Consider the following 9,782-nt stretch of genomic DNA (forward strand, 5'->3'; position numbering starts at 1 on the left):
TAATCATAGCGCAGCAGCAAAGCGAAGGGGACGGGGGTTGAGTGACGTACTTGAAGCCGAGCTGCTCGAGGAAAGGAAGGAGACCGCTCTTCTTGAGGTACTCGGTAACGACGCCGGAACCGGGGGCGAGCGAGGTCTTGATGTACGACGGCACCTTCAGGCCCTTCTTAACGGCGTTGCGCGCCACGAGGCCGGCGGCGATCATGACCGACGGGTTGGAGGTGTTGGTGCACGACGTGATGGCGGCGATCACCACGCTGCCGTGGGTCAGGGTTCCCTGCTTCTTCTCGCCGTTCTCCTCATACTCAAAGGAGACCTTCTTGCTGACCTGCTCGGCAGTGAGACCGAAGCCTGTGCACCGTAAGAGAGAAGGATGAGTATGGGTAGTGCCAAAAGGCGTAAAGAAGAGAAACATTGCAAAAATATGCATGTGTCAGGACTTATTATTATATTCATGGCCATAGCCTATCATCAACACGGACCAATAAGTAGAAATCATCATCTACGATGCAACGTAAAAATGAGAGTAAAGGTGGAGAGGCTGGAGCGTACCCTTGTGGCCAACGGGGTTGGTGAGGCACGCGGCAAAGTCGGTCTTCATGTTGGACAGGGCGACGTAGTCGTGCGGGCGCTTGGGACCCGACAGGCACGGGATGATGGTCGACAGGTCGAGCTCGAGCACGTCGGTGAAGACGGGGTCCTGCGAGGCGTTGGTGTAATCGCGGAAGAGGCCCTGGGCCTTGAGGTACGCCTCGATGTAGGCGATCTGCTCGTCCGAACGACCGGTGAGACGCAGGTAGTCGAGGGTCTTGTTGTCGACGGGGAAGTAGCAGATCGTGGCGCCCATCTCCGGGGACATGTTGGAGATGGTGGCCCTGTGTTCCAGCGGAAGAAAAGTGAGTTAGAGGAAAAGAATGACAAAGTGATAGAAGAAGAGAGAATCTAAAAAACGAATTTTGAATGTAGTTAACAGATTTAACGGAGGGGCAACCGAGAAGCCCCGCCGCTGGTAAGGCAACCAGTATGTCACTTTAGCACCCATGTTTAAATCAGTGAAAATCTACCGCTCTGCTTCTCTATTCAACGCTCCGAAGAGCGGAACCAAGCGCAGAGTCGGCTACTTCACCAAATTGACGTGAATGCGGTCGGATAGAAGGAGAAGAGGAAAGATAAAACAAGAAAAGGGTGTATATGAGTCTCGTACCTGTCAGCGATGGAAAGCTGCTCGACAGCGGGACCGAAGAACTCGACGAACTTCTCCACGACGCCCTTGGCGCGCAGAGCCTTGGTGATGGCGAGCACCAGATCGGTGGCAGTGGCGTGCGAGGGGAACTGGCCGACGAGCTTGTAGCCGATGACCTCGGGGAGGACCATCGAGATGGGCTGATCGAGCATCACACCCTCAGCCTCGATACCGCCAACACCCCAGCCGACAACGCCGAGACCTGCAAAATAAGAAGAGGTGAGAAGCGGTAACAAGGGGAGGAATGGAGATGAGGGCTAAAGAAGTGATCATTTCAGGTCTCTATGGTCAGCATAGAAATCAGATTCATAACCGCAAGAGTATGTAATCATAGAGAAGAGAAGAGGAAAGACGGGTGACTCGGCGTACCGTTGATCATGGGAGTGTGCGAATCGGTACCGACGACTGAGTCGGGGTAGACGACGCCAGCCTCATCCTTGAAGACACAGCGACCGAGGTACTCCAAGTTGACCTGGTGGAACAGACACCGAAGAGAGGTGAGAAGAAGCGAACGGAAAGAGAGAGAAGGTTGTAAAATAAAGTTGTAAATGTAGTTCACTTCTACCGACACCCTCCGGTAGAGCCGGAGGTATGAAGGTGGTAGACGAGAACAGCAAGCACAAGGGGAGTGAGAAAACCCCACTCCCCCGACGTGCAGCCAAAATTATTTTTCCACAAATGTAACAAGCGAATGGAACAATATTACCCAAACACTCTGACTATTGTGGGTTGCCACGACCACGACCACGCAAAACAGAAACGCGAAACAGGGGGAGCCGCTCAAGTACCTGGTGGACGATACCGGCGCCGGGAGGGACGATGGTGAGACCCTTGAAGGCGTTGGCGCCCCACTTGAGGAAGGTGAAACGCTCGGCGTTACGCTGCATCTCGAGCTCCAAGTTCTTGTCGAGTGCGTCGTTGCGGCCATACTCGTCGACCTGGACGGAGTGATCAATGACGAGATCGACGGGCACAAGAGGGTTGATCTTGTCGGGGTCGCCGCCGAGACGCTTGCAGGTGTCCCTCATGGCAGCCAGATCGACCACAGCGGGCACGCCGGTGAAATCCTAAACACATCGAGAAAAATCTGAAGTGAGATAACAGCCGGAATGAAAGATCTGATAATCGGAGTTGAGCTTCAGTAAGGTGTTTTCCTCTCATCCACTACAGACTGATTAGATCCGTAGTGTAAGAAGGTGTCCTAAGAATACCAAAGTCATCACGTTACAAACGAATGAAAAATGGCCGGGATCGGGGTGCGCACCTGCAGGATCACGCGCGAGGGCTTGAACAGCACCTCGGACTGCTTGGAGTAGGTGTTCTCTGTTGGCCGAGAAAGGATGGATCAGAAATTTGGATCGTGCAAATTTTTGTAGCGCGATCGGCACAGTGCAAGGTACCCCAGTCGAGGATGGTCTCAACATCCTTCTGCGACACTCCGTTCTTGCCACAGTTCCTGATGGCGGACTCGAGGAGAACGCGCACCGAGAAAGGCAGCTTGGCTGTTGCACGAAAAGGACGACGATCGGTCAATCTACTGAAGGCGAGATCATGGTTCGCAATAAAACAACACAAAACGGCACAGTACGTTGCTCATGTTCCGGACACAACCAAGCGAAACTGATTGGTCCGGACCACGATGGGCAATTTCATGGAGGTAGTGTTACGCTACCGGTGGAGAATTATCGCCCTTTGGCCAGAGCAGATGCGGGCCAAATTCGCGGAATAGCGGCGCATGATTCTCGAGTAATTCAACGCTCAAACTGAAAAAAAGAAGAAGGCGCTAACACGATAAGCACTCGCACTGATACTTCAACTCAATCACAACGGCACCGCACTGGCCCACTGAAAACAGCCACAAATCTAAGCTCGTTTACCTCACGTACCCAAACGCTGATCGTTCAGGTCGGGCAGGGAGAAGTACTGGTAGGTGTTGCCGCCCACCTGGAGATCCTTCTTCAGGTTGGCGTAGGGGTTGGTGGTCTGCATGTGTATGTGCGAGGAGGGTGAAGATGTGAACTGGTGGCGGAGGGAACGAGCAACTACGCTGGCCCCATTTTTCTTTATTTATTCCCTTCAAGGAGAACCCCGCAAAAAACACCGCGCGGTGCCCGGTTATTTCCTACTTCAACAGGCCTCTGGCCGCGATTGGCTCTTGGTGTGTGTCTACACAAATCAAGGCGTGTACTGGGCCGTTTTTCATGTGTGTGTGGCTCGGTGCGTGCGGCGAGTGTCGCCAGTGCACTGGCCAGAGGCCGGCTTGGCGGTCTTCTTGCGGCTTGTGCAGCTGGTCGTTTCCTTGTCTGGGCCTCACCGGTAACGCAACTTACGGTTGTGTTCGTCTTGCCAGACGCCAGCGGTCAGTGGGGAAACTGTGCACATTTGGAATGTTTAATTTGATTTTGTTGGTATTGTTGGGGCGATCGTTGACAATCAGTTGGAGCGTTGCGCAGAGGTGATGGGAGCGGGGGAAGAAATCATCAGCGGCTCGCTCGGTCGGTAATCGCATCGAATCGCGCTGCCGATGGCGAGGAAGAATCCGAAGGCGCCGCCGCTCTGCAGGATGGTGTTGCCCACCGTCCGCACGAGCTGCCGTCCTCGCAGCTTGGCCGACAGTCCACCAATGGTGCCCACGATGAGACCGAACGTGCCGCCAATCGTGCATCCCAGCATCAGGCCGTTTCCAATCTGCGACAAGCACGACGGGCCATTGCCTTGCGGTCCTCGGTATGCCATATTGATGTAGATTTGAATTAAACTGTTCGATGTGTCGTCTGAAGATGCAAAATTAGATTGGCTTTCTTCGCCCTCCCACCTCACCGGTTTTCCAGGAAACGAACGGAAATAACATTTCCCTGTCTTTCTTTTGAACCAGCAGATGTTGCGCACAAGATTGGGTGCACGGCTCCGCCTGGCCAGCTGGCCGGCACTTCAGCCGGGAGGATGTGCTCGATGCTTCACTTCCTACGACCAGCCCTTCATACGTGTGAGCCGCCACACCAAGGACGACGCTGACCTTCAACGGAGGTGAGCCTTAGTACCAATAAATAAATAAACACTAATTCTGATTAACGTACTGGGTGGGGCAGGGACAGAGAAAAACATCCGGGAGTGAAGCGGGCTGTCGTGTTTCCCGGACAGGGCACGCAGTATGTGGGGATGGGCGCTGATCTGGCCAAGGAGTTCCCCGAGGTGCGCCGGCTCCACCTCCACTCAGAGGCGTGTCCGATCACTGACCACCCATGATTGTCTTCAGGCACGCCGTGTGTTCGAAGAGGTCGACGAGGCCCTGGGATTCCGCCTCTCCCAGATCATGTGGGACGGCGCACAGGTACCTACATCGCCATCATCATCATTGCCCTGGCCGCACATTTCTGCCCGTTTCCTGAATCGTGTGTGCTCATCCCGCCTCGGCTTTGGCTTTGCCAGCAAGAGCTCACCATGACCGAAAACGCTCAACCGGCCATCCTCGCGCATTCTCTCGCGGTGTTCCGGGTGCTCCAGGTCGTTAGCTCTACCGCTTTTGACCCAAAGTTGTTGTTTGGCTTTCGCTGCTAGCCTGTACACTCACACGCGGGATAACAACAACAACGAACTCGTGCGCTCGCCTTCTAGAAAGAACTAGGCCTGTCTGCCCCGAGAGGCTACGCCAGCATGCTGGGCTACTCGCTGGGCGAATGGTCCGCCATATGCGCTTCGGGGGCGTTGCCGCTATGGGACACTGCCCGACTGGTGGTAAGCACCATCTCTCAATAGTGAGGCTGTGCGTGTGCGTGTGCGTGTGCGTTGCAAGTAGCGATTGACAACCACTTTCATCTATCCACCCACCAACCGCAGCACTACAGAGGCAGGGTCATGCAGGAGGCTGTTCCTCTAGGCGAGGGAGCCATGGTCGCCCTGATGCCAATCGACGTTCCGACCGCCAGTGCCATCGCCAAGAAGTGAGTCACTTCGAGCCTTTACCCCGCAGACCCGCGAGTGTGCTGACGCATCCGGTGCCGTACAGGGCAGCGGAAGAGACAGGCGGGCTGACGTGTCAGGTGGCCAACATCAATTCACCCAAGCAGGCACGTCTCCCACATTGCCTGCGGTCGCACGCTTTAGTGTTCAGTCTCGGTCAGTGAGCGCTGGAAAACTTCAGGCCTGACACACATTTCACTACTCGCTCCAGATCGTGCTCAGCGGGGCGGCGGGGGCGATCGACAAGGCCGTCGAGATCGCCAAGCGGGAGCATAAACGAATCAAGCTCGTTCAAAAGGTATATATCTGTACCACTCCACGTTCGATCTGGCAACACCAAGCGGCGCAGTGCTGATCATTCCAACCTGCGCGTTCGTCAGTTGAACGTCAGCGCGCCGTTTCACTGCGAGATGATGCGGCCCGCTGCCCAGAAGCTGCAGGACTACATGGCCGACTCTACCAATAAGGCACCCCCCCTCGCATGTTCTCCTCAGACCCTTTTCTTGCCTTAACACGTGGCCTCCGCCGTCTGGGCTTCGTGCAGGTCAAGTTCGCCGACCCGTCGGTGCCCATCGTGTCCAACGTCACGGCGCGACCCATCACCCAGGCCGGCGAGCTGTTGGACCTCGAGGTCAAGCAGGTGACCGACGCCGTCCAGTGGCTCGACTCCATCCGCCTGCTCGCCTACCCGGCCACCGCGGCCGCGTCTTCAGAAGGTCCGACCCTTTATATGTCCGACCACAAGCCTGACTAACCCCATCTTCGACCCACGCGTGCCACACCAGACGTGATGCGGCATGCGGCGGGCAGGCCGGCCTGGAAGGAGATCGAGGAAGAGGAGAAGCTGTGGCAGTGGAAGGGCTTCGACGACTTCCTGGAGTTGGGTCCGGGCAAGACCCTCAGCGGCTTCGTGCGCCAGATCGGCACCGAGCTCCAGGCCACGTACGCTGTTTACACACCTCCCCCCCGCCCCCGCAAGTTCATTACATGGACAGCTATGCACTGACTCCATTCACATCCACTTCCTGCAGGAACGTGGGCACGGCGCAAGAAGTGATCGACTATTGCAAGCACTACCGCGAATAAAACTTGACTTGTTGTGTTGTGGTTCATGGAAAGATGCTGATGGGGAAGATAATGTTGTATATTGGGTAGGGAGGGGTAGGGAGGCATCAAATATTGATGGTTCGTGGTTGGTTGGTTGAAGGTGAAGGAGAGCAGCGTGGTGATGATTTCTCATGGTCTCGATTAGTTGTGGCGGAGCGGGGTGCCCTGGCGCACTTCGGACAGGAAGCCCTCCTTGTTCCACCGCCGCACGCTCGCCTCGTCGCCCACCGCCGGCTTGGCCTTGTCCTCCGTCTCCACGTGCTTCAGCTCCACTCCGCCGCCCGCGCTCCGCCTCACCGCATCGAGCAGCTGCGCCTTGTGGAAGCCGGCTTTGGGGCCGATGGGGTTGACCTCGCTGGCGTGGGCCTTGGCGAAGACCAGCTCGGGCCGGGCCTTGTCGTCGGTCTCCACGTGGTGGAGGATCTTGTGCTCGATGCCGATCTGCCGCAGCACCTCGCCGCGCTGGGCCTGCGCCGCCGCCACGCTCCGCAGCAGCTCGAGCCGCGGCGCCGACCTATCGCGCCTGTCTTCGGCCTTGACCTTGACCAGCCGAGCCTCGTTGTTGCCGCGCCTGATGTCGATCCACAGGTCGGCCCATCTCTGCGCCGAGAGCTCGAACTTGAAGTCGTGGGCGGTGAGCTTGATGGAGCGCAGGAGGCCCTTCTCGATGGTGGCGACGTGCACGAGCGGCCTGGCGGTCCTGCACTGGCGAATGTCCTCCAGCAGCGGCTGCACGTTCCACCGCTTGAGCGCGAACGGCTGCCACTTGAAAAGTTCGGCGACTTGGCTCTCGCGCACGTGGGCGACGTGGCGCAGGCGACCGGTGGCGGTCATGCGCGCGAAGCCGCCGGAGCGCACGAGGTGGGCCATGAGGGCCTCGCGCCGCATGTGCACCTCGGCCACCTGGGCCGGCGTGAGGGCCTGCAGCGGGCGGTGGTGCTTGAGCTCGCCGTGGGCCTTGAGCCGCTGCTGGCGGCCGGTGGACTCGAGGGCGGGCTTGTGGAGCAGGTGGCCCACGGTCTGCTTGACGCCGCCGACGAGCTTGTCCTTGACGCCCTCGAGCGTGAGCTTGGCGTCGTCGAGCTTCTTGTTGGCGGTGCTCTTCTTCTTGTTGTGGTTGATGTAAGTCGAAGCCATGATGATGGTCGTAGCTGGTTGTTGGAGGTAAGTGCTGGGCGGGGTTAGTTGTTGTTGATGATGAAAGTTGGGGTTCAGTATTTATGGTGGAGGCAGGTGGGAGTAAGGGAAAAACGAGAGGGAGTTAATATATAGTGGATGGACATAGTAGTACTGAGATGACGCATACCAGATAGGCAGAACTTTAGGCAGAAAATTTTCCCAGACTCTAATGTCTTTGTCCCCCATCATGAATTTCCCGAGTTGGTCATTGCCATATAAGGCCAATGTGTCTCAAACAACTCTATATACAAAAAGCGGACGGCGCTTGCCTTGGGGTGCTTGTGCGCTCGATGGGTACGGTGGAGTCAAGAGCTGATGAGAAGGGTGTAGTTGTCACTGCGGGAGACACAAAAGGCAACGCCTCCAACGCCCATTCCCACGACTAGTACCACAGCACCCACCATGAGCATGATGGCTCCCACTCTCGTGATGGTGATGGGGGGAGGTTGAGAGGTGGTACGTACTGCAGACGAAGTTGTCAGCGCGGCCGACGACGCACTCGCAGTACTCCTTGCTGTTGGGGTCTGGGTACTTGATGGGACAGTCCGAGTTGTCGTTGTTCCTGATGGTCATCGCGCCCATGCTCCTGCCCTCGATCGAGCTCACCGCGGGTCCATTGGCGTGGTGGCCGCTGTTGATGTGCTCCCCCTGTTGTCTCAGCGTCATTGCGCCATCGCTGGCCGAGTTGTTGGCCCCGTTGTGGTCTCCAGTGAGAGGAGTTGGCGAGGGACAGAGAAAGGCCTCTAGCCACCAACGCCAGCCGGCTGTTATGGCCAATGTGCTGCCCAAATGTGTGGGCGTTGGTTTCAACTCAACGCAAACTCCAAGATCTGGAACACTCAGGAATTGGTGGAGACACGATGAGACACCTCTCTTTGGTTTTGGCTCGCTGGACCGACCGAGTAGGCCTTTCTTATTATTGAAGAATGTTGTGCAAGACAACTACTCGCTCACACCTTGGAGGCCTGCTGCTGGGGCGGGTACTGCTGGTACATGTAGCTCTGCGGCTGGGGCTGCTGCGCGTACTGCGGCACAGCGGGCTGGTGATGATGGTGCACGGTGGCGTGACCGCCGCCCACCACAGCGTAGGTTCGTCGGCGGCGGGCAGCGCGCACGCAGAGGCCCACGCAGGCGCTGCATGCGCCCACGCCCACGACGACGACGGCCACGATGACAAGAATAGCGCCCGTGCTCAACGCTGCACAATTAGGGAAAAAAGTTGTTGCATGGTCAGCTAAATTGTTTGCAAGCAACACATCTTTCATTACAACATATTGCACGTAAGTAGTGTACGTACTGCAGCTGGAGGAGACGCAGAGAACGCCACCGAACGAGCACGAGCAGTCGTACTGTACGCAAATAAATAGAAAGTTAGCATAGTGTTCCAGATAAAAAAACTAGAAGTTGAGGAATGAAAGATGAACATATTGGGGGGGGGGGTGAGAAGCGCGCACGTTGCAGATGAAGTTGTCGGAGCGGCCGACGACGCACTCGCAGTAGTCCTTGCTGTTGATGTTCGGGTACTTGTAGGGGCAGTCGGAGTTGTCGGTGTCGCGGATGGTCATCGCGTCCTTGGCCCCTCCGTCGATCGAAGTCACCGCCGGACCTGTGCCGTAGCTGTTGTTGGTCTGATCTTGCCTGGCGACATGGTTGTTGTTGTTGCTGTTGTGGTCTCCGGTGAGAGGTGAAAGAAGGAGCGAGATGGCGATGAATATCGAAGCCAGGCCTTGCATCTTGTGTTGTTGTTGTTGTTAGGTCCTTGACGTCTCGCAAGCGGAGGAAATAAGTTGTAGTGGTACTCTCCTCTTACTCCTCCATTTAAGGCGCCACCGCCTTACCAACTCCGAAATAGAGGGGAAAGGCCAATGGCCATTCCAAACTTTAAGTGAAACAAGAGACGGACAAATCGGAGGAGGTGTTGAGCCTCAAGAAGAAGTGCGAGAAGCCCTGAGAGCGAAGCAAACAGAGAGGCCAACAAGAAGGTGGGAACCGTTGGCTGTTGAAGTTCAAAAAACAACGAAAACTCTCTCAGCTAAACTACATTCACCCTCGCGAGGGTGTGCGTGTGTGCGTGTGCGGGTCGTGCGGTGCCGCGAGTCGCTGCTCGCCGCCGACGGCGGGCTTCGGCTTGCGCGGCTTGGCACTGCCCGGCGCCCCGCCGACGTTGGCAGCGGTTGCGCCCTCCTTGTCCTTGTCCTTGTCTTTCCTGCCCGGCGGCGTGGCGGGCGTGGCGGCGACGGCAGCAGACAGGGCTGGGTCCTTGTACTTGTCCTCGCGCTCCCTCCGCCGCTCG

At 56.9% G+C, this 9,782-nt stretch overlaps 7 protein-coding genes across 7 annotated transcripts in view; 2 read left to right on the forward strand and 5 right to left on the reverse strand.

The window, feature by feature from the left end:
- The window catches only part of ACA1_127310 (uncharacterized protein), a gene marked incomplete at both ends in the record, with an annotated part of 1,192 nt that extends 1,151 nt beyond the window's left edge, over positions 1-41 (forward strand). The window contains one exon of the mRNA XM_004333225.1: positions 23-41. Within this exon, the coding sequence (XP_004333273.1) occupies positions 23-41 (19 nt within the window). The remainder of the gene's footprint in view (positions 1-22) is intronic.
- ACA1_127420 (aconitate hydratase) lies at positions 4-3,232 on the reverse strand (the record flags this gene model as incomplete). Its single annotated transcript, XM_004333226.1, has 9 exons — positions 4-49; positions 102-351; positions 553-875; positions 1,205-1,445; positions 1,613-1,715; positions 2,032-2,310; positions 2,508-2,566; positions 2,644-2,745; positions 3,130-3,232. The coding sequence occupies 9 exons, from the start codon at positions 3,230-3,232 to the stop codon at positions 4-6; spliced, it is 1,506 nt and encodes a 501-aa protein (XP_004333274.1).
- A 444-nt stretch (positions 3,233-3,676) lies between these two features.
- Positions 3,677-3,916, reverse strand: ACA1_127430 (uncharacterized protein; the record flags this gene model as incomplete). The annotated part of the gene is made up of 1 exon (XM_004333227.1): positions 3,677-3,916. The coding sequence occupies one exon, from the start codon at positions 3,914-3,916 to the stop codon at positions 3,677-3,679; it is 240 nt and encodes a 79-aa protein (XP_004333275.1).
- Positions 3,917-4,121: 205 nt separating this feature from the next.
- ACA1_127440 ([Acyl-carrier protein] S-malonyltransferase) lies at positions 4,122-6,408 on the forward strand (the record flags this gene model as incomplete). The annotated part of the gene is made up of 12 exons (XM_004333228.1): positions 4,122-4,270; positions 4,333-4,435; positions 4,500-4,574; positions 4,673-4,747; positions 4,859-4,978; positions 5,081-5,184; positions 5,250-5,283; positions 5,415-5,501; positions 5,584-5,686; positions 5,748-5,919; positions 5,989-6,145; positions 6,235-6,408. The coding sequence occupies 12 exons, from the start codon at positions 4,122-4,124 to the stop codon at positions 6,406-6,408; spliced, it is 1,353 nt and encodes a 450-aa protein (XP_004333276.1).
- Positions 6,409-6,451: 43 nt separating this feature from the next.
- On the reverse strand, positions 6,452-7,447 carry ACA1_127450 (uncharacterized protein; the record flags this gene model as incomplete). Its single annotated transcript, XM_004333229.1, has 1 exon — positions 6,452-7,447. The coding sequence occupies one exon, from the start codon at positions 7,445-7,447 to the stop codon at positions 6,452-6,454; it is 996 nt and encodes a 331-aa protein (XP_004333277.1).
- A 347-nt stretch (positions 7,448-7,794) lies between these two features.
- ACA1_127460 (uncharacterized protein) lies at positions 7,795-8,155 on the reverse strand (the record flags this gene model as incomplete). The annotated part of the gene is made up of 2 exons (XM_004333230.1): positions 7,795-7,825; positions 7,989-8,155. The coding sequence occupies 2 exons, from the start codon at positions 8,153-8,155 to the stop codon at positions 7,795-7,797; spliced, it is 198 nt and encodes a 65-aa protein (XP_004333278.1).
- A 284-nt stretch (positions 8,156-8,439) lies between these two features.
- On the reverse strand, positions 8,440-9,222 carry ACA1_127470 (uncharacterized protein; the record flags this gene model as incomplete). The annotated part of the gene is made up of 3 exons (XM_004333231.1): positions 8,440-8,687; positions 8,787-8,838; positions 8,944-9,222. The coding sequence occupies 3 exons, from the start codon at positions 9,220-9,222 to the stop codon at positions 8,440-8,442; spliced, it is 579 nt and encodes a 192-aa protein (XP_004333279.1).
- Positions 9,223-9,782: the final 560 nt, after the last annotated feature.

The sequence above is a fragment of the Acanthamoeba castellanii genome (assembly GCF_000313135.1).
Source record: "Acanthamoeba castellanii str. Neff unplaced genomic scaffold scf7180000084696, whole genome shotgun sequence".
In the NCBI taxonomy this organism is placed as follows: Eukaryota; Discosea; order Longamoebia; family Acanthamoebidae; genus Acanthamoeba; species Acanthamoeba castellanii.